Genomic DNA, 23,920 nt, shown 5'->3' on the forward strand with positions numbered 1-23,920 from the left:
ATTAAAAATGACGTGGCGAAAGGGGATTGGTGTCTTGACCCTAGAAACTAAAGAGAAAATTAAGTCAACAAGTTGACTAGCAGAGACCCTACCACATCCCAAACAATTCAATCATTTTCAACCGACTTTTCCACCAGATTCTCTCTCTCTCCCCCCCCCCCCCTGGTTCCCTCTAGTTTGAGCTTTTCCCCACACATACCCAAGTCTCTTTTCGCTTATCGGCCTTCCCTTTCTCTCGCTCCTTTCATCTTCTTTTTCCTTCGCATTTTCCCTCATTTTCTCGAAAAGAATCCCTCGAACCAAACGGACCTTAAAAAAAAAAAGTGGAAAGAGAATCTTCGTATTCTTCACCTTTTCTTTTCCACTTTTACTCTCTGTCTCCTTTGCTTCGAGAACCTAGTGGCCACTTTTCCCCTAGTTTTACTCATTTTTCTAAAAAAAATTTAAATAGTTTCTCTCTCTTAGTCTCTTCGATTTAAACTCTTTTTTTTTGTTAAATAAACAAATTTAATTTTTTTAAGGAATGTTCTTTTGAGTTTCGATTTTTCAAAGTTTGTTGCCAATGTGAAATGCGGAGTTAGCTGTGATCGAGCTAGGGTTTTGAAATGAAGCAATGCGGTGAAGAGAGAGAGGTTTTGATTTAGTGTGTGCGGGTGCATTGGGGGGGGGGGGAGTGATGGAGCAGAGTAGGGTTTGCTTTGTAGAAAAATCAGTTATTAGTAAATGCTGAAGTCGGAGAGGATGGCTGCGGTGACGGCGGAGCGATCCAGGGCGGCAGGTGTACCGGAGAGGGACATCGATTTGGTAAAAATTTTATTTGATTTTTTAGAATGTTGGGATGTGGCTAGATGGAGAAAAGTATGCTATTACTTTCTTTTTTTACAAATGTGTTAGCTTTGTTAATTGAAAATGTGGAAAATGGAAAATGGTTGTTACTATTATTAGTAGGAATGTTGTTTAGGTTCTGATTATGAGCTGTTAAGTATGTTGTTAATTAGGGATTTTTTTTTTCTTTTTCTTTGGATTAATGGAGTTGGATATGACTATGATTGTGCTTGCTGAATTTTATTTTTGTTGTTTGGTGGAATGATTATCATTTGCTACAATGAAAAGGGAAAAAATTGAGTTTTATTGTTTCAATGTTATATATATAAATATATATATATATATATATATTGACTTAATGCGAGCATTTGAATGTCAGGGATGTCATAACCCATTATGCCTAGCCGCCCCGACTGATGGGGGAAAAAGAATACATTTTATGAAAAAGAAGGAAAAAGATAAAACAGGTTTTTGAGAAGAAAAGAAAACTAAAATAAGGAATATATTTAACCAAATATTGATTTATGATTGCTAAATGTGAGTATATTTTAAAACAAGAAGGATGAAACTTGATGGCAATGCCTTGCTTGAGGAAAATATGAAATAGATCATCTAGATTGTATAAGCTGTTAATTAAAATGTTGAATTATGTTAGAAGTAAATGGCATAATTAGCCATAGCTTAGTTGGAGCTTCAGGATGAAACAAATCTGACTTCCACCATTATTTTTTCTCATAAATTTTATACAAATCAGAACTGCACTGAAATTCGGGATCATTCTCCAATTAGTACTATCTATAGTTTCTGGTGGCTCTCCTGATAAGTAAAATCGTGATTTTCACTTTGTTTTTTTTTTTTTTTTCACACTTGCATACAACATTGTGATCATATTTTACTTACTGTAACTTCTTCTTAAATAGATCTACAACTGGAAATCTTTTCTTTTCATCCAAAATTCAGTTTGCATTTTGGATTTTCTATGTTTTAATTCTGATTTTTCATTTTTGCATTAAACACAGGCCATCACTGCCCTTAAAAAAGGAGCACCATTGCTCAAATATGGTCGTAGAGGAAAGCCCAAATTTTGTCCTTTCAGGCTGTCCAATGTAAGACCGGATGCATTTGAAGATTAATATGTTAACTGTTGCACATGTTTCTGTGAATAAAAACTGAAGATTTGATTGTTTTGTAGATGGTTATTTATTAACTATTTTTCCTTGTCTGTGTGGCTTTGATTCATAAAAGTCATCTTGGTATGTAACTAGCTCTTTTCTTTCTTACTATTTATCTAAACTATGTTTCATGATGGAACTTTTGGAAAAGTAGATGATATGTTTTACTTTTTGGTTAAGTTAGATGTCTGAAGGGCTGTCAATCTTCTGAAAGTGAAAAATAGAAATTTGTGATATACCTATATTAGGGAGGGGGTGTTAGATGATCTCTCCTTAGTGATGGAATGGCTCGGATATGTTTTATGCAGATTGGTTTACCAGATGTTAGATTAATACAAATAAAAAGATTGTTTAGCAACCTCTGCATTATTACTTTTTCTGAATAAATTTTCACAAACTTAATTTTAGAAGCCTTCATACCTAGAGGTTCTTAAGCTTAGTGGAAAAGTTTATAAAAAACAAGTTATATGTTGTGGTCACCCGAGCTTCCTATATGTTAGACATGCATGAAAGGTAGCTTATAACAAAATGGTAGCTTCACATTCACACATACATGCAACTAAATTACTTGTCAGAACCATTGCCCATCTCTCATCAACTAAATATGGGGGCTTATGTTGCTTACAGGTTGTATTACTCTAATTCTTTGATGGGTCTATTGTACCTGGGCACTTAGGCTCTGTTTGGTTGGGAGGATGGAAATGAGGAAGAAAAAAGTTTTAATCCAATGGTTAAGCATAGGAAAGTGATTATGAAACCAAACCATTAGATTAAAACCTTTCTATCCTTCCTACCAAGAAAGCCTTAGAAATAGGTCTGAGAATTCCTTATATTTAACATCGCTTACAAGAGTTATATGTTGCATTACAAGTGCAAAAAATTGGAAATTGTTCATCGAGACATATATGTTGTTTTATCATTGAAGATCACGAACAATTAGAAGTGGACCATCAAGCTCGTGATGAAGGGATTTGTATGAGGGCTTCAATTCTTGCTGGATTTACTGTATTGCGCAAGTTTTATCCTTATGTATTTTTGCTAGATTTTAAGGAATCTTTGTGTTTCAATTTTATTAGGTAATAGCAAGCATGAGACAAAAATCAGACATGCAAAACCCAGACAACTGTACTAGGAAGAAAAAGTCAATACTATTTAAAAAGGGAAGAAGGGTCCTGGGTTGGCTTCCTCAAAATATTATTTGTTTTCTTTGTATGCTGCTTTCCTGAGCAAATATATGAGGTAATTCGTATATGCTCTTATGGTATGGCATTTAACCAATCTGTGAATGATATTTTGGGGCTGGTTTCAAGAAGACTACTGCAATCTGTCTACGCTGAATTTTGTTGGCCACATATTGCTTCTTTTGTTTCTTTCTGGAAGACAAGTTATCTTGATGCTATATGATTGAGAACCTAACCTAAAACTTCATATGCCACATGTCTTTTCCTTGTTTCTTTTCAGGATGAATCTGTTCTAATATGGATCTCTGGGAAGGAGGAAAAAAACCTTAAACTAAGTTGTGTCTCCAGAATTATACCTGGTCAGCGAACTGTGAGTTTATCCCTGTCAAGCTTTTCTGCACTCTTGTTGATACATGTGTCAGTTATGTTAAGCACTAATGACCAAGCCTTCATAGATTCAAGTGATTCTCCACAAGAACGGTTACGTGGTGTTTTATGTTTATTGATTTCACATATTGTTGAGTGACACTTTTCTTTTCCTCAATTTGAATTGAAGGGGTGTGTTTGCTTGTATTTTTTACGAGCAAAATTCTAAATTTAAACAGATGTGTGCTTGTTTGGGTTCATGATTCTAATGATAGCCGTTAGTAATGCAGTATGCCTTGAGGTAGATTACTGTGTTTCATACGTTTGGCTATTCACATCAAACTGACAAGTGATGTAATGTAATGTGATAGGTATTTTAGCAGCATGCATATTGGTATCTTACGCGTTCCAATTGCATGACTCCTGACTTATGATAGACATGTATTTAGATGAGGGGAGTTATTTTTCCTGTTTCTTTCTTATATGGGAATTTTTAATGAGGTGGAGTACTTTGATTCAAATAAAATATTTCAATACTTTTGTTCATTTAATCTAATTCCAATTTTCACTCTGGCAATAAGAAATTCAAATTAGCATCTCTTTGGTGTTTTGATTTTTATTGATCATTTTTCATTTTGCTCATTGCAGCCAATATTTCAGAGGTATCCTTGGCCTGAAAAAGAATATCAATCATTTTCTCTTATATATAATGATAGGTCACTAGATTTGGTAAGAGTTCCATTCTTATTTCTTGCTAGATTTGTCTGCACCTAATTTCTAGTTGTTTGGTTCTCGTTACATGCATGGTCATGCCATTGTTGATTAATTACCAAATTTTTGTTGGATGAAAGTATTTTTATAATCCATGAATCCAACTTCTATTTCATCCCAGATTTGCGAGGATAAAGATGAAGCTGAAGTCTGGTTTACAGGTCTAAAGGCACTGATATTGTTTGGTCATCATCGGAAAGGAAGAGCTGAATCTAGAAGTGATGGAGTTTCATCTGAAGCAACTAGTCCTAGGGCACGTACCCAAAGAAGTTCGCCTCTGAGCTCTCCATTTGGTAGCAGTGGTAGTTTACAGAAGGTTATTTTTTTCCCTCATTTTCGGTGCTGTACCTCAATGTTTTATATATTTAGTGAGAGAATTCTCTTGTTCTTGATATAGGATGGGATGGATTCCCTTTGCCTTCACACTCCACATGAGAGTCCTCCTAAAACCGGTTTAGATATGGCATTATCCGATGTAATATTGTATTCTGTGCCTTCCAAGTTGTTATGTCCCTCAGAATCTGCTTGTGGGTCAATCCATTCTCTGTCATCGGCAGGCTCAGATGGAGCAGCTGGGTGCATCAAAGGTGTGAATGGGGATGCTTTCAGAGTTAGTTTATCAAGTGCTGTTATTTCATCAAGGCAGGGGTCTGGTCACTATGATGGTGATGCTTTGGGGGATGTTTTTATTTGGGGTGAAGGCACCGGTGATGGTGTATTAGGTGGAGGAATACATAAAATTGGAAATTTCAGTGGTGTTAAGATAGATTCTCTACTGCCTAAAGCTTTGAAATCTGCAGTTCTTTTGGATGTTCAGAATATAGCATGTGGTGGGCAACATGCTGCTTTGGTAACCAAGCAAGGAGAGGTTTTCTCTTGGGGAGAGGAATTTGGTGGTCGATTGGGGCATGGTGTGGATTCTGATGTCTCCCATCCAAAACTTATAGACTCTCTTAAAAGTATAAATGTTGAACTTGTAGCTTGCGGAGAGTACCATTCTTGTGCTGTAACACTTTCTGGTGAAATGTATTCATGGGGTGGTAGCTCATGCAATTTTGGTTTACTTGGCCATGGAAGTGAAGCAAGTCAATGGATTCCAAAGAAATTAAATGGACCTTTGGAGGGAATACATGCTTCGTCAGTGTCTTGTGGACTGTGGCACACAGCTGTTGTCACTTCTGCTGGACAATTATTTACTTTTGGTGATGGAACATTTGGTGTTTTAGGACATGGTGACCGTAAAAGTGTGTCTGTACCCAGGGAAGTGGAATCCCTTAAGGGCCTACGCACTGTCCGAGCAGCTAGTGGTGTTTGGCACACTGCTGCTGTTGTCGAAGTTATGGTTGGGTCTTCAAGCTCCAGTAATTGCTCTTCAGGAAGACTTTTTACTTGGGGGGATGGAGATAAAGGTCGTCTTGGGCATGGTGACAAAGAAGCTAGATTGGTACCCACTTGTGTTGCTGCTCTGGTTGAGCCTAACTTTTGTCAAGTATGCTGTGGGCATAGCATGACTGTTGCGCTTACAACCAATGGCCATGTTTATACTATGGGAAGCCCTGTTTATGGGCAATTGGGGAATTCTCAAGCTGATGGAAAACTCCCTATCCGTGTTGAGGGGAAGCTTACAAAGAATTTTGTTGAAGAAATAGCTTGTGGTGCCTACCATGTTGCTGTTTTAACTTCAAGAACTGAAGTTTACACTTGGGGAAAGGGTGCAAATGGACGCTTAGGTCATGGTGATACAGATGATAGAAGTTCTCCATGGCTTGTTGAAGCTCTAAAAGACAAACAGGTCAAGAGTATTGTTTGTGGCACTAGTTTTACTGCAGCTATCTGTCTTCATAATTCGGTTTCCGGTGTTGATCAATCAAAATGTTCTGGCTGCCATCTTTTGTTTAATTTCAAAAGAAAACGTCATAACTGTTATAATTGTGGACTTGTATTCTGCAATTCATGTAGTAGTAAGAAGTCTTTTAGGGCTTCCTTGGCACCAAATCGTAACAAACTGTATCGTGTCTGTGACAATTGTTTTGCCAAACTCACAAAAGCTTCTGAAACCAACTCTTCAACGCATTATGCTCTGAGCAGAAAAGGAAGTATGATTCAGGGACTAAATGAAGGTGTTGAGAAGATTGAGAAGTTGGATTCAAGAACCCATGCCCAACTTAGTCGAAATGCTTCAATTGAATCATCTAAAGAACTGGAAGGTGGATGTTCCAAAAGAAACAAGAGAATGGATTTTAATAGCACTCGAGTTTCACCCTTCCCAAATGAAGTTTCTCAATGTGCTCTGCAAAACAACTCCAAAACATCAAGTGCTCTATTTGGGTCATCCAAGAAATTTTTCTCAGCTTCTCTTCCTGGATCACGAATTGTATCTCGAGCAACATCACCTACATCTAGACGATCCAGTCCACCTCGTGCTACAACACCAACACCAACTCTGTCAGGGTTTTCATCAATGAAAGCTGTTGTGGATGATGCTAAAAGGAAAAATGAAGGTCTAAGTGAAGAAGTAGTTAAATTAAGAACTCAGGTATTTTTACAATTTAAATTATTTGCAGGGGAATTTTATATGGTTTAGGGTTAGCAATTGAACCAAGAATTTGCTTGAAAGATGAGAAGAAGTAGGCTGAGAATTGGTTTTGCAATTAAGGGGTGTACCTTTATGAGCTCATTTGCTGTGTTTTTAGAGTTCTTAAGATTAATTGAAGCACTTGACAATTTTTCTGGCCCACTTCACTCTTTTTGGGAGTGGTCCTGTTAGCCACAGCATTAAAATATGAACAATAAAACTCTGTTTTATTTGCTTATATCTTAGTTTAGGACTGTGTGCCTACAGGATAGAAATTTGTTTCAAGCAAAGGCATGTTATCCTAGTACCTTTTCTACCTTTTCTGTGGTTTTCCTTTTATTGGAAAACAATTTGGAAATGAAAAGAAACCATTGCTTAGTTAAGTGGTCAAGTTTGTTGTTAAAAAATTTATATTGACGATGGTTTTTGCATTGTTTACAATTCTCAAACTCATGGTGTGTAGATGGAACTGCATATTTAGGTGAAAGAAATTGAAATATAAACCATATCAATAATTAGATTTACTTTCTTTATCGACAAAGGGCTATAATATTGTGAATATGAAAAAGGATATTTGGTAGAAGTTTTGTTTGAATAGGTAAGCATATTCAAATCATGCCTTAATTTAACATTCCCAATTCAGCGGGAGTGGTACTTGATAATGGTCCATTTGAATTGCAATTTGATTCAAACCTCAATATGAAAAGCACTCTAAACGATTGACTATGGCTCTAGGATGTTTTGACATTTGTTTGGTATAACACTAGAAGTCTTGGGTTGATGAGTACAAGTGAGCATCTGCAAAGTGATATAGGTTTAACTGTATCCATATCACTTCTTTTCCCATATTGCTCTAATAGCAGCATAATTATATGATGGCCATTCCCTATCAAATACTGTGAAGCTTGTGATTTGGCATCTCTTATGATTCTTATATTTCCACCTCTCACTTGATCCTACTAGTGAGATTTAAATATAATTTTCTGATTGCATTTGCAGGGAAAGAGAAATAGTTTTTCCCATTATTATTAAATGACATAGTTGTTAAATATCCAACCTAAAACCAATTGATAATTAGGTGGAGAGGCCCAACTTGAATATAAGCCTAAGAAACCTAAGACTGCACTGATATGGGATAACATCAGTCAACAATAGTGATGCTTATTCACATAAATACATATGTAGATGCATACATAATGCATGGTCAGGCACATGCATTTGCATGTGTGCAGTTGCATACACATTAATAAAAGATTGTGGACTTGTATAGTATTTTGGCATACAGCTGAAAGGTCTAGAACACTGGGGCAATGATTGCTATGTGTTGGTCATTTGCATACCTAGTTCATTACTTAATTTACAGACAGTAAATTCGTAACAAGCAAGCTCTAGAGTTAAATGTTAAAATGGAATAAATTAAGCTGTTCTTTTATTCTTTCAATTTTTGGTTTTTGCGCATGGGTGTTAAGTTTGTTTGCTGCAAACTAATTGGCCATCTGATGTAGGTTGAGGAACTTACTCGCAAGGCACAACTTCAAGAAGTTGAGCTGGAAAGAACAACTAAACAGCTGAAGGAAGCCATAGCAGTAGCAGCAGAAGAGACTGGAAAAAGCAAAGCAGCAAAGGAAGTCATAAAGTCACTCACTGCTCAAGTAAGTTAATGATTCATTCCTAAAGCCTAGTGATGGAGGTTTTTAACTGTTTATTTGTTGTTTTGACATGAGTATAGGTAATCTTTAGTTTCAATGACTTATAGAAATTGTACCTGATCATCCTTCAAGCCACTTTTCATCGTCTCAGGTAAGTGTTGAATCCTTCAAAAGTCTAGGGTGGTAAAATTAAGAACTTTTTGAAGTGGTCAATATAGCTAAAGAGACCTGTACAGGACGGAAAAGGGTCAGCAAATAATGGATTTCATCTTGCAATACCCATTACATGGTGCAATCCCTCCAACGCTTGCCTCCTTCACCGTTGGTGGGACTTCATCCCCTTAATCCAAGCTTCCAAAAATGACAAGTCCCCTAAATACCGAGTCATTCCCTTTGTGACCTACTAAATATCTGTTAATAATATCACGAGGAGGAGCTAAAAACCTTTGCAAAATGGTGCTTTATGTCCTCTTCATCATTGCTACTTTTGCCTTAAAATCCATAATTTTGGCTTGTTAAATTTTAATACTGGCATACTTTTTAGGACATTTATGAGATGCTGTATGCGACATCAATCATGAATATGGGATGCATGCTCAACATTAGTTCTTAAGGTTTCTATCAAATTAGGGGAGAGGGGAATTTAGGATGTGTTTGGTGTACAAAATTATGATATGATAGAATAAGATGATATTATGAAGAGGATTAGATTAAATAATGTTATCTTATCTTGTATTTGATGTGTGCTAGGATTAGGATAAGATAATTTATTTATTGGTCAAAATTATCTTTCCTCAAAGTTTATACAACTTAAATTATTAATGTAATTTTTAAGGGTATGGTAGGACATGTAAATTCAATCCCATAGATTAAAAATAATCCTCTCCACTTTGGGAGGACTAAATCATCTCAATCCTCCTTACAATCTTATCCCTTTCTTTATATACAAACCAAACATAATATAGGATGATTATCATCCTATCTTATTCATCATCCTATGCACCAAACATGACCTAAACAACTTATTGTAATGTTGTTTTCTCATCCACACACGACACATTCACATCATGCATGAGCTCTATACCCGGGCTCTAATCCTTTTAGGAGGGAGTAAAGTACCTATGCTCTCGTGAGGTGATAACCTCCGCAATGGCAAGCGAAATGCTCCCACTCAGATTGAACCCTTTCCATTCATAGCTTATAATGGGTGAGGATTGGGGTGCTTTACTAATCCTATATAGATGCTAGTAAGGAACAATTTGAGAATCTTTTAGATGTATAAATCCTTACTCAGCATATCAAGAACCTTAGGGAACCAGCCTTAGGTAAAGCCATGCCAATCTTTTTGTAGAAAATTACCCGAACTAGGGCACAATTTTCAAGACCTCCAAGCAAAACATTTTAATTTTTTTAAAAGTTTCATGGCCTCTAATTGGAGGAGCATTCAAAGACTTTGAAATCTCAAAGACCTCTAGGCATAATCTTTAAAACCTCTGAGCACAATTTTCAAGACCTCCGGGCAAAACATTTTAATTTTTTAAAAAGTTTCATGGCCTCTGATTGGAGGAGCATTCAAAGATTTTGAAATCTCTAAAACCTTCGTGCATAATCTTTAGGACCTTCGGGCAAAATTTTCAAGACCTACGGGCAAAAATTTTAATTTTTTAAAAAGTTTCATGGCCTTTGATTGGAGGAGCATTCAAAGATTTTGAAATCTCTAAGACCTCCGAGCATAATCTTCAAGACCTTCGGGCACAATTTTCAAGACCTCCGGGCAAACCTTTTTAATTTTTTTAAAAGTTTCATGGCTTCTGATTGGAGGAGCATTCAAAGATTTTGAAATCTCTAAGACCTCCGGACATAATTTTTAAGGCCTCTGGGCATAATCTTTAAGACCTTCGGGCATAATTTTCAAGACTTTAGGTAAAACATTTTAATTTTTTAAAAGTTTCATGGCCTCTGATTGGAAGAGCATTTAAAGATTTTGAGATTTGTAAAACCTTCAGGCATAATCTCCAAACATTTTAAACTCAAAGTTTCATGGCCTCTGATTGGAGGAGCATTTAAAGATTTTAAGATTTGTAAGACCTTCAAACATAATCTCCAATCATTTTAAATTCAAAGTTTTATGGCTTCTGATTGAAGGAGCATTCAATAGTTTTGTGATTCGTAAAACATTTTAAATATTCAAAGTTTCATGGCCTCTGGTTGGAAGAGCATTCATAAAGTTTTTGAGATTTAATCTTTAAGACCCACAGTTAAGAAAAAAAAAGAAAAAAGAGAAGAAGATAGAAAAAGCAAAGGCTCGCTCACTTGGAAATATCATCCGGACAAAATTGCCGTCTACGTCTTTGCATTACTTCTGATCCTTAGAAGTCTGTAAAGAGGGGCAGTTGTGGACACCGAATTTTGTCCAGGATATTTTTCAACATGATTGATCTGAGACTCATTTGCTAACAAAAGTCCAAGACCATTTACGAAAACCATTTAAGACCTGTAAAGATCTCATAAATTTGCCTAATCAAAACCCAAAGTCAACTCAGGTCAAAGCTGGTCAAACAAAGTTAAATTATGTAAAATTCGGTCAAAATGAATAGAACCCTAGTTAATTCTGAAACTTCAAAACCTCATTGAAATCAATGTATTATTAAATTGAATTTGAGATTTTTCCAAAACATTGGAATTGTCATTGTGCCTTAGGAAAGGCCAAATTACCAAAATACCCTTATAGGGTTATTTTCATAATTTAGCCTTCTCAAGCTCGGAATTTCGTGAAACTTTTCAGGTCTCACTTTTGTAATATTTCATAATTTTTGGTGAGTTTGAAATCATATCAGTACATCGAGAAGTGTGAAATTACCAAAATACCCTTATAAGGTTATTTTTGTAATTTAGACTTTCTGAGCTCAAAATTTCACTAAACTTTTCAGATCATAATTTTATAATATTTCATGATTTTTGGTGTTTTAAAATCCGAAAAATGACCATGGGAACCTTGATTTCTAAGAAAATAACAATAAATTCCAAAACTTTGCATTAAGGGGCGAAATGGCCTTTTCCATGGGTTTGAGGGGGCGTAAAAATTCAATCTTTGCAGTCTTCAATATGGGCCATTGGATTGTTATTGACTTTTGATCTAAGGACCATAGATGGCTCTTTGAAAAAATTGAAGAGGAGATGATCAAAATTCAAATCTTGATTTCTTTACTTAGCCAATTGGATAAAGAGGAAGAGGGGGAAGCTGCAGGAAAAAAAAAAAAAAGAGGGGGGAGATAGAGGAGAGAGTTTCTAAAAAAAAAGGGAACGAAAACACACAAGCAAAACAAAAATTATTTGAAAGAGGTGAGCAGCCCGTGCATGGGAGTATTGCTTGCTGTTTATATACTGATTTTTGTTCCATTTTTTGCACCTGTCATAGCCTCTATTGCATAACTTTCTTGTTCATTCTTTGCATGCTTGATGTTTGGTGTTTATTAATAAAGTTCCAAGCTCTATTTGCTTTGTCTTTGCTTTCATTTTGTGGTTGAAACTTCATCATTTTCTTAGACCGCCAAACAGCCCCTGTTTCCTTCCATGATAGCAGCCGTTCGGCCCTCCATAAAGTTCCCATTTTGGTTCCTTTGCTTCATGGTTCTTGCTTCCCATCATGCATTCCTTAGGTGCTTTGTGTTTGGTGTTTGTTAATAAAGTTCCAAGCTTTACTTAATTTGTTTCTATTTTCATTTTTTGGCTGCACTTTCAGCATTTTCTTGGGCTGCCGAACAGCCCCTGTTTACTCCCATGGCAGCAACTGTTTGGGCCCCCTTAAAACTCCCATTTTAGTTCCTTTGCTTCATGGTTTTTGCTCTTTCATCAAACATTCCTTATGTGCTTTGTGTTTGATTTTTTTTTGCTTGCTCTAGTTTCTGTTTTGTTGTGTTTGGCTGGATCATTCTTGGACTGCCAAATGGCTTCTGCCTCTTCCAATGGCAGCGGCAGTTCGGCCCATGCCATAAACTCTTCCACCTTTGCTTTTTCATCTTGTGTGAATAATTTTCTAGTTAGTATAAACTCAAAACAAATGAAGATTTGGAAACCAGCTGGAACCCCCGAACAGCTTCTGTTTCTTCCTCCTGCAGCAGCAGTTCGGTCTATTCCATAAAGTCTTTCATCTTTGCTTTTCCATCTTCCATGAATGGTTTTTAGTTAGCTCAAGCTGAGTCAAATAAAGACATGTAAATCAGCTTGGAGTGACCAAACCATGCTACCTATCTTTCCATGAGCAGACACGGTTTGGATTATTTTTTTATATACAGCTCCTCATTTGACTGGAAAGAAGGCTTTAACAGAAAATGATTTTCAAAGTAAAGAGATGAGTTGTTGGAGGGGGGAGAAAGGTTTAAAAGTTTTAGTTTTCTTTCTTGTCCAGCTCCTTGTTTCATGTGTTGAGGTCTTGTACAAGCCATAAAGCTTCAAGCTTTATGTTTTCTTCTGGTTTCTTTCTTCTGTGTGGGTTTTGTGTAGTCTGGTTCTTGTTAAAAATGGAAAGCTGAAAGTAGTCCGGTAGTACAAGCCTCACATGAGCTAAGATGTTCCTTTTTATATTTTTTTTACTTGGCCTTTTTTTATTCCATGCTTTGTCCATTCAACCAGTGCATGAATCACTCATAGATGTTGGCATATTGTATGTACTTATGGTCCCACCATTGTTTGCTTATCAATTTTGCTGTTTAGAAAGTCTGAAGTTTTTTATTCTATTTCCTGTTTGCTCTTTCTTTGTTTCCACGTGATTTGTTCTATTCATGAGTTGTAATTAATATCACCGTCACATTCCATGCAAGTTGAAAGTATAAAACTATTACAATAAACGGAAAAGGGGCATAAAATGGAAGCTTGTTTTCTTGTTTGTTTTCTTTTTGAAACCGGTCAGGTTTTTTTCTTATTTTTTAAAAAAAAGAGGGGGCGGCTTAAAGCTTGATATGCGCTGGTTGTTCAATTTTCCTCCATAAGTCTACTGTAAACGACCAAAAAATTTGTTCTTTCTCTTTTGTTGGCTTGTTGTTCTCTTATGCAGTTGGTTTACTATGTTTCGGTTATTTCCTTTTCCTGTTTAACATCTGTATATAAAAGTTTAGCTCCACCAACCTTCATGACTACTGCGTTGAATGTCTAGGGAAGCATAAGGCTTCACATATCCATTAGATTTTGCACAATACTTGGCTGTTTGTAGGTACCTCATTCATGTTAGATAATGTTTACATGGTTTAAAGAAATGGAAAAGCTTAAGACCTTTTGTCCATATTCCAATTTTATATTCCAACTACTTTTAGAATAATTTGTTCTTCATTTATATAATAATGATATAAATGAAATTTTTTATAATGAGATTTTAAGAAAATCTGAGTAGTGATTCCTTAAAATTTTTACGTAAGCTGTCGTAATAGTTTTGGAGATCGCTAGACGAATTTGAAAAACAAAAGACATGGAGCCGTCACCAATCTTTTTTAGGGTGTGATTAGTCATCCAAAACTTTTATCTTTTTTAATAAAACAATAAAACATGTTTAGAGATTTATTAAAAAAATAATTTTTGGTCTACAAAAACAGATTGAGTTTGGGAGTTGGTTACGCGTTAGCACCCTTACAATGTCCGTTTAAAACGGTACCAATTAATTATGTATTATCTTTTAACATTGACAAAAATAGTTTTGGTTTTGATATTTAAAAATTAATTTTTCTATATATGTGTATATATATATTTTTATTATTATTTGTTAAAAAACATATTTTTATTATTTTTAGTAAACTTGAAAATAAATAAGAACCTTATATTAAAAAATTCCTAAAAATATCTCAACATGCTGGTAATATTAAAAGGAATCATCATACCTAAAAAATTTTTAAGAATCATTACACGGAATTCTCAAAAATCTTATCGTCGGTGGTTCATATTTATTTTCAATATATATTTTTTAACACAATATTATTTTCTAAAAATTTCTTTTTAAAAAAAATTAGAAATTTTTATTGAAAATTAATCTATATGCTTCAATACGTAGGTGACATTTACTTGAAGATTTCTAAAGAATCATTACTCGAATTTCTTTAGAATTTTATCTTCGGAGATTTTTTGTTTGTTTTCAAAAACATTAAAAAATCATGTAATAATATACATATACATTTATTTCTAAAAACACTTTTTTATTAAGAAAAAAATTGTTCAAGTTAAAGAAAAATATTATAAAATGAAAATTTTTATATTGAAAAAAAACTTTTAAATATTCCAATACTTCGGCAATTTTAGAAGATTTTTCTCATCTAAAAAATTTTCAGGAATCACCATTCGAATTTTTCGGAGTCCCATCATCAAAAAATTTCATTAAAATATGTAATGTAAACAATAAAGTAGAATATGCACACAAAAAATATATTTATTGGAAATTATATTCACTAATTATCACTAAAATTTAAATAGAACAGAGGAAATTATATGATGCAATTATGCATACAAAACAACATATAGATTAAGCTTTATTCATCTTACTTATCTCCCAATTATCATTAATACTTTTGGAAGGAACAAAGTAAATAAAATTTATTGAAATTTTTTTTAAATACCCGGATAGTTTGACAATATTTTAGAAAAATTTTCTCATCTAGGGATTTCTTAAGAATTTTTATCTGAACTTTTTTAGAATCCCATCATCAAAAAATTTTATTCATTTTGTTCTTTCCTATTTAGTTATATTTTTAAACTTTGATTATATTAATTTCATTACCTAAAGAAATCAATATATATTAGTAATAACATCTATCAAAATTTTAGAAGAAATACAAATGAAACTTTTTTTATATTGAATATTTTCCTAAATGCCCCATTACTTTGGTAGCATTTTTAGAACAATATCCTCACCTAGACATTTTTAGAGAATCACTACTCGAACTTTTCTAAAATATCATCATTGGAAAATTTCATTCATATCATTATTATATGCATGAAAAATGTATCAAACATGAATTTGAACATGAGATAAAAAATTAAAAACAAGCATGAGAAAATCTAAACAAAGAAATTAATTGTGCATAGAATTGAATTTATAATTGAATTTAAACAATTATAGACAAATTGTACGAGTATAATTAAAATCAAGTACACATAAAAATAAATTTATGAAAACAGACTTTTTAATTTTATACTTTTATAAATTTTTATTTACCATAATGTTCTAATTAAAAATTTTCTACACTAGTGTTCTTCCTATCTTATTGTTCATGTCAAGATCAAGAAAAACACGAACTCCAATTGCATTATTTATGGTCCCCACGTTTTAGTCTTCCATGAATGTTTATACATTGTATATTTTTTATACCATAAAGGAAGCCATACTTTTTTAGCCTATGTAGTGCCATTGAAAACAACTCCAAGATGATAAGGCCCCCCCACGTTTGGCTTGTAATGTATGTTCATTCTCTTTTTTTTTTTTTTTCTTGAACTACCACTCCCCCCATTCTAGCTCAAACTAGAGCAAGACAAACACACAATCATGGTCTCCTCCATTTGGCTTTCAAGGATTCCTAAGGCCCTAGACAGCAACATACATAAAAAATAAATTGAAACCATAAAAAAAAAGCTTTGACCTTGCATCCATAGACTACATGCATAAACGAAGATAACATGAAAAAGGACAAAGCTTTGGGTTCTCATATAACAAGTCATGCAGCAAACAAAGTAATAAACGTGTAAACACCCAAGAAACCAAGATGGAGACACAATGGTGGAGGGATTTGTGACAAGAACTGAACAGCTGCTGCCTAATAACCATTCATGCAAGGTGGAAGAATGCGGGTGGAAGGGCTGGTGACATGGACTGAACAGCTGCTGTCATGGAGGAAGCAAAGGTCATTCGGCAATCCAAGAAGATCCAGCCGAACACAACAAAACAGAAACTAGAGCAAGCAAAAAAACAAACATCAAACACAAAGCACATAAGTAATGTATGATGAAAGAGCAAAAACCATGAAGCAAAGGAACTAAAATGGGAGTTTTATGGGGGGCTGAACAGTTGCCGCTGTGGGAGGAAACAGGGGCTGTTCGGCAGCCCAAGAAAATGCTGAAAGTGCAGCCAAAAATTGAAAATAGAAACAAAGTAAAGCTTAGAACTTTATTAACAAACACTAAACCCAAAGCACCTAAGGAATGCATGATGGGGAAGCAAGAACCATAAAACAAAGGAACCAAAATGGGAGCTTTATGGAGGGCCGAACGGCTGCTGTCATAGGAGAAAACAGGGGCTGTTCGGTGGTCCAAAAAAATGATGAAGTTTCAACCACAAAATGAAAGCAAAGACAAAGTAAATGGAGCTTGGAACTTTATTAACAAACACCAAACATCAAGCATGCAAAGAATGAACAAGAAAGTTATGCAATAGAGGCCATGGCAGGTGCAAAAAATGGAGCAAAAATCAGCATATAAACAGCAAGCAATACTCCCATGCATGGGCTACTCACCTCTTTCAAATAATTTCTATTTTGCTTTCTTTTTTTTTTTTGTGTTTTTGTTCCTTTTTTTTTAGAAACTCTTTCCTCTATCTCCCCCCTTTTTTTCTTTTTGGCAGCTTTCCCCTCTTCCTCTTTATCCAATTGGCTGAGCAAAGAAATCAAGATTTGAATCTTGATCAAAGAGGGCCTTGGATGAAAATTCATCCAAGTGCCAAAGTTTCTCCTTTTCAATTTTTTGAGCCATCTTTAGCCCTTGGATCAAAAATCAATAACAATCCAATGGCCCATATTGAAGACTACAAAGATTGAATTTTTACGCCCCTCAAACCCATGAAAAAATCATTTCGCCCCTTAATGCAAAGTTTTGGAATGTATAGTTATTTTCTTAGAAATCAAGGTTCCCGTGATCATTTTTGAGATTTTAAAACACAAAAAATTATGAAATGTTAAAAGATTATGATATGAAAAGTTTCGTGAAATTTCGAGCTCAGAAAGACTAAAATACGAAAATACCCTTATAAAGGTATTTTGGTAATTTCACATTTTCCAGGGTACTGATATGATTTCAAACTCACCAAAAATCATGAAATATTACAAAAGTGAGACCCAAAAAGTTTCACGAAATTTTGAGCTTGAGAAGGCTAAATTATGAAAATACCCCTATAAGGGTATTTTGGTAATTTGGCCTTTCCCAAGGCACAATGACAATTTCAGTGTTTTGGAAAAATCTCAAATTCAATTTAATAATACCTTGATTTCAATGAGGTTTTGAAGTTTCAAAATTAATCCAAACTCTTCATTGTGACCTAATTTTACATAATTTGACTTTATTTGACCCGAGTTGACTTTGGGTTTTGAATAGGCAAATTTATGATGTCTTTATGGGTCTTAAATGGTTCTCATAAATGGTCTTGGCCTTTTGTTCGCAAATGAGTCCCGGATCAATCATGTTGAAAAATATCCCGGACAAAATTCGGTGTCTACAGTTTGAGCATCTAGGAGATTCATATTGATAGCTGCCTGGTTTGTATGCTTTATACTTCATGAAATTTGTGCACACTCAAGTCGCTTAACAACTGCAGAAGCATCTGCAGCTTCACAAGTTCTACTTGCTTGCAAACCTATGCACTTTTCATGACTATTGTTATAAGGCATCTACATGGAGATGCAAAATGTTTGGTTAATTATTGTTCAATCTTGAGCACCGAATTTTAGTTTCCTATACCTGAGTACTTCTTTTGCTGACAATTAATTATGTTAGTATCACTTCATTATGTGGTGAAAGTAAATTGCTTAGATCAAGAGTTCTTCTAAATTTTGAACTTGTTTGCTTTTTTATGGCAGTTGAAGGATATGGCCGAAAGATTACCAATTGGAGCAGCAAGAAGCAGCAATTCACCCTCTTTTTGTTATTCTAGCTCAACTCCTCCTAGGGATGTTTCTTCTGCAGGCAGTGAACAATTGGGTGGTCCCATGAGTTGCCATGACATGGATTCAAATGGATCGAACAGCCTGGTGTTTTCTAATGGGTCAGGAACTATTACTAACCACCTTTCAATCCACACTGAAGTGTATCATTTGGATGGAACAGCAAGGACTAGGAGCAGGGCTACAAAAGCTGAACCCTGCCATGGGGATGAATGGGTTGAGCAAGATGAGCCTGGTGTATATATTACCCTTGTTGCATTGCCTGGAGGTGGTAAAGATCTTAAGCGTGTTCAGTTCAGGTTTGTTATAACCACTGCCAACTTTCTTCTCCATTTCGTACTTAGAGTTTTTGCACTTAAAATTAGACAAAGCCCAAGGTTCTGAGCTTTCACTGTCTGAAGAAAATGCATTGGGGAAAAAGGATTAGAACGTCAATTAAAGGGATTGATTGAACTAACATGTGTTTTGTTAATACTGTAGTATTCAATTCTGATAGGGCATGAGCATTAAGCTGTCTATAGTTTCTAGCAGTTCCATAACTTTCCAGCAGCCTTGGCCTCCAGAGCAGTGTAAATCAGAGGATTAACTAGAAATATCATTTTTCTCTAAACCTCATTCTGTCTTTTTCTGTTTCCATCGTAAATCTGTTTTACTTCTAGTTCGTGGCCTTTGTTTATTGCTTGTGCTGCTTGCAAACCACAGTTCTCAACCATTGTGGAAGCATATAAAAAAGTAACTGATGAAATACCTTTTAATTTCATTTGACGATTGGTAACTGTTCTCATGACTGCAGTCGGAAGCGTTTCAGTGAAAAACAAGCAGAACAGTGGTGGGCGGCAAATAGGGCTAGAGTATATCAGCGGTACAATGTTCCCATGGTTGACAAACCTGTTGGTGTTGGGAGGGAAGGGATAGTTCATTAACGTGCCAGATTCAAGATTCAGGTTACAGAATGTGAAGTTTGTCGTTCCAGGTTTCAGCTTTTGAGACTGAAGGAAGACTTTGTTTTTGTTTGCTGAGTGTGTAGTAATTTGTTCACACAATCTTGGTTTTGGCACGTGTAATTTCTTCTGTAAATGTATCTTTCGGTTTTCCTCTAGGAGAGAAGAAGCTGTGACGGTTAGTAGAATTGATTGAATTCTTTGTAAGTAGGCTGTGGGGGCTTTGTATTCAAAACAGAGTGTAAATGCATAAGAAATTACTAACAATCAGATTGTTTGTAGAGCGTTCAAAAACTGAATGCGTGTGCTTCATCTTTCAATTCTTTTTCAATTATAATATATTTTCCTTGGTGCAGGCGAATGACAGACCCTGGTAATTTGATGACTGCTGATCATTTTTTACTTCCATCAATTTTCTATATTTACCTCACGACAAAGACTTTAGCATCCCAACTTACCCGTAAGCTCGTTGCAAAAAAAGTATTTTCCTTACAATTTTGCTGATCTTCTAGTCTTGGCCGTTGCTTTGGCTGCATTTTTTTCTTTTTCTTTACTTCGCTAAAACGTGCTAAAAAAATATAAATTGAATCACTATGCTTGATTTTTTTGTAAATAATTTTGCCTATCTATACTTTTAATTTCGCTAACGTACATGTACCACTCCCGCTCTCCTTTATTCTGCCATGTGGCACCACCTCCATTATTTTTGCTTTGTTTTTACTTTTTTCTCCAATTTTTTAAAGAATTTATAAATATATTTGTAAAATTTTGATTTTTTTTAGATGGAATCTACTTTATTAGGATTTTTTCCTTTTTTCTCTTTACAATTTTTTCTTTTTTTCAATTCATCAATTAGGTCAAATTTATTTTATACGAAACTTAACTCAAATGTCATGTGACGCAATGTTTTTGAATTTTTTTATCTTTTAAGATTTTTTTAATTTTTTAAACAATTTAAATTTTTTATTTTTTTATGTACAACCTTTCAAGTTATGTCATGTGGCACTTGCTCATTTTCACACTTTTTTTTGCTTTTTTTTTTTTTGTTTTTTTTTTTTTAATTTTTTAATATTTAATAAATATTTTTTAATATTTGAATTTTTTTTAATTGGGACTCATTTTATACCAAAATTTTTTGTTTTTTAGATTTACTTTTTTTAAAATTTTTAATAAATATTTTTTAAAATTTTAATTCTTTTTGTATGAGACTTATTTGACACTAAGGGTTGCCACGTATTTATATTTTCTCCTTTTTTTATTATTTTTTATATTTTTATATTTCGTCGCCCTGAAAGTAACCCCACATTACTACTTGGGTGTGGTGCCAAATAAGCAAAAGTTCTTGTGTTTTAAAAGACAAATAAGAGTAAAGAAACTAGTTCATGGGATAAGTTACACTTAGCTACTTGGAATATATAATTATTAACTGGTAACCTAAAAAAGATAGGAGAGGTTAAGACTAAAAAAGGAATTGATATTATATGCCTCTAAGAAACTAAATAGGTAGGAAAAAGGCTAGAAAGATAGAAATAGATAGTTCTAAGCTTTAGTACATAGATAAGGAAAGAAGTAGAAATGGAGTAAGAATAATTATAGATAAGAATTTAAAGGATAAAGTAATTGAGATTAAAAGAAAGGAAAATAGAATTTTATTTGTTAAATTTATATTAAGAGAGGAATTTGTTAATGTTATCGGTGCTAATGCTCGCAAATAGGTTTGGATCAAATAAAAAAACAAAATTTTTGAAAAGATTTAGACAACAAAATACGAGCCATACCAACTAGAGAAAAGTTGTTTATTAGATGAGATATGAATGGTCACATAAAAAAGGATTGTGGTGACTTTGAAAGGGTGCATGAAAGATATAACTTGGAGAAAGAAATGATCTCAGAGATAATATTGTAGAGTTAGCTACTACATTTGACCTAAGTACACTAAACATGTGTTTTAGAAAAAAAGAATCACATTTGATGACTTTTAGAAGTGGGTTAAATGCTAGTTAAGTTGATTTCTCTTTTACAAGGAAACATGATGAAGTAGCCAAGTGATAGTGTGACAATACAACATAGACTGCTAGTTTTAGATATCTTTCACCTCCATGGGTTAAAAAGGATACTTCAGAGTCATGAATCATGTAGTAAGCGATGAAACTTGAAGGTGACAAAATGTTAGCTTTTAGGAATAGATTGGTAACAAAAGGTTGATTGGAAGCTTGATAAGGATGTAGAAGTAATATGATAAAAATTTTCTACCAAAATTCAACGGGTTGTTAAAGAAACACTTGGTTAATTTAGAGGTCATGCACCATTAGGAAAAGAATTTTGATGGTGAAAAAAATGTGAAAATGATAATTAAAGTTAAGCGAGAGTGTTATAGGAATTTAATGAGCAATAAAAACGAGGCAAGTTATCTGAAGTATAATACAACAAAACAAAAAAACCAAAAAGGTTATTTGAGATTCAAAAACTAGGATCCATGAAAAATTATATAGAAAACTAGAAACAATAGATGGAAAAAAAAAGTTGTTCAAAATTGCTAAGAGAAGGGATAAGAAGAGTAAGGATCTTAATGGTGTAAGATACATCAAAGATGGTGACGAAATAGATTTAATGAAGGATGAAGAGATTAAGAAGCAATGAAAAGATTATTTTGATATATCTCTTTAATGGTAATTTTGAGTATAATACGGGTAAGCTTAACATACCTTTTAAGGATATATATTATGTATTTAAATGTAATACTAAAATGTATAAGGTTAAAAAGACTTTGAGAATGATGAAAGCAAAAAGAGCTGTAAGACCAGATGGAGCCCTGATTGAAGTTTGAAAACATGTGGGTGAAATAAAGATAGGATGGTTGATGAATCTTTTCAACAAAATTTGGCATACTTAAAAGTTACCAAAAGTATGAAGAAAAAGTATTCTGGTGTCTTTATACAAAAATAAAAGTGATATACAAAATTGTTTGAACTATCGAGAAATAAAATTTATGAGTCATAATATAAAACTTACAGAGAAAGTAATTGAATGTAGATTGCGACATGAGGTCATTATTTTTGAAAACCAATTTGGGAGGCAATTCACCTATTAAGGTTTTTATTGAAGAGTTTTCGAGCAAAAAAGAAAAATCTACATATAGTATTTATTGACTTAAAAAAAGCATACGATAAAATTCTCCAAAAAATGCTTTGATGGGTCTTAATGAATAAAGGAGTTCTTTTAAAATACATTAACATAGTTAAAGATATGTATGAAAAAATTATAATGAATGTGAAGATGTTTGAGCGCTTAACTAATAGCTTTCCCATTACTCCAAGATTGCATTAAGGCTCAGCACAAGTCCATTTCTTTTTGCATTAATTATGGATGAGTTTATTGGATATATCTTAAAAAGGTGCTATGGTGTATGTTATTTACCGATGATATAGTCTTAATTGATTAAACTAGTGATGATCTTAAAGCAAAATTAGAATTATTGAGGCATATGCTAGAGTATCGAGACTTTAAATTAAATGGATCTAAAACTAAATATATGAAATGTAAGTTTTCCAGTCATAAAAAAATGAGTGCTAATGTGATTAAGTTGAATGGTGAGATAGTACCAAACATCAATCATTTTTTGTATTTAAGATCAATTTTAGAATAATACTATGATAGAAAAATATGTAAATTATAGGATTCAAGAAAGATGAGTAAGGTGATAAAGTGCATCTGGTGTATTGTGTGGCAGCAACATGCCTTTAAAGTTAAAGGCAAAGTTATATAAAACAATTATAAGGTCTACATTGTTATATGGGAATGAGTGTTAAGCTGTTAAAAAATAAATAAAAAGAAAATGAGTATAGCTAAGAAGATGATGCTTAGATGAAAGTTGATAAAACTAGAAGAGATAAATCATAAATAAAGAGATTCGAAAAAATTAAGAGTAGTCTAAATTTTTTAAAAAAAGATGAGAGATGACCATTTGAGATGGTTTGAACATATGAAACGTAAGCTTATCTGTATACCAATGAGGAGAAATGAGCTTTTAAATTTGGAAAAGACCAAAATTTCTACAGAAAGATGTGGATTTAAGAAATGAAAATGAAATGAGGGTTAAGGAAATGGATAAAAAGGTTATTTTTTTATAGAAATGAGTGACACAAAAAGATTCAAAACTTCGACCTAACATTATTCTTTTTTTTTACCTTTCATACAACCTCTTTCATATAATCGCTTTCATACAATTGACCCCAAAGTTTTAGGATATAAAACTTAGTTTGTAGCTATTGTTTTAAATTTTTTTTGTGTGACCCACATTCTTTTTTTTTTTTTTAAGAAAAACCTTTTTAAAAAGTAAGTGTCGCATTTTTTTTTTGTTTTATGTTATGTTTATTTTTATATTTAATAAATATTTTTTAAAAACTTTTAATTTTTTTGTCTTACCAACTTGATACTAGAGATATATCATTTGTCAAATTTTTTATCATTTTTTCGATTTGCTTTTTCTTTTTTTTTTTTTTAAATATTTATTTTTTAATATTTAACTTTTTTAA

General features: G+C 33.5%; 1 protein-coding gene across 2 annotated transcripts; it reads left to right on the top strand.

The window, feature by feature from the left end:
• The first annotated feature begins 79 nt into the window (after positions 1 to 79).
• Positions 80 to 19,762, top strand: LOC111294978 (PH, RCC1 and FYVE domains-containing protein 1-like). Of its 2 annotated transcripts, XM_022888291.2 has the most exons (9): positions 80 to 804; positions 1,845 to 1,931; positions 3,459 to 3,548; positions 4,193 to 4,273; positions 4,437 to 4,631; positions 4,713 to 6,851; positions 8,396 to 8,542; positions 18,361 to 18,743; positions 19,238 to 19,762. In XM_022888291.2, the coding sequence occupies exons 1-9, from the start codon at positions 724 to 726 to the stop codon at positions 19,365 to 19,367; spliced, it is 3,333 nt and encodes a 1,110-aa protein (XP_022744026.2). In that variant the 5' UTR covers positions 80 to 723; the 3' UTR covers positions 19,368 to 19,762. The 2 variants fall into 2 exon arrangements, with proteins under 2 accessions (XP_022744026.2, XP_089599610.1); XM_089743484.1 differs by lacking the exons at positions 18,361 to 18,743; positions 19,238 to 19,762 and adding an exon at positions 8,691 to 9,552 and having other exon boundaries at positions 158 to 804.
• The last annotated feature ends 4,158 nt before the right edge of the window (positions 19,763 to 23,920 follow it).

The sequence above is a fragment of the Durio zibethinus genome, chromosome 14, assembly GCF_047325235.1.
Source record: "Durio zibethinus cultivar Kanyao isolate XHJ-2024 chromosome 14, ASM4732523v1, whole genome shotgun sequence".
In the NCBI taxonomy this organism is placed as follows: Eukaryota; Viridiplantae; Streptophyta; class Magnoliopsida; order Malvales; family Malvaceae; genus Durio; species Durio zibethinus.

Bases quoted from the DNA above. Each gene is read 5' to 3' on its own strand.
- LOC111294978 (XM_022888291.2), top strand. From the start codon at position 724: ATGCTGAAGTCGGAGAGGATGGCTGCGGTGACGGCGGAGCGATCCAGG. The intron at 805-1,844 runs GTAAAAATTTTA...CATTAAACACAG, and splicing joins CGGAGAGGGACATCGATTTG to GCCATCACTGCCCTTAAAAA. The intron at 6,852-8,395 runs GTATTTTTACAA...CATCTGATGTAG, and splicing joins TAGTTAAATTAAGAACTCAG to GTTGAGGAACTTACTCGCAA.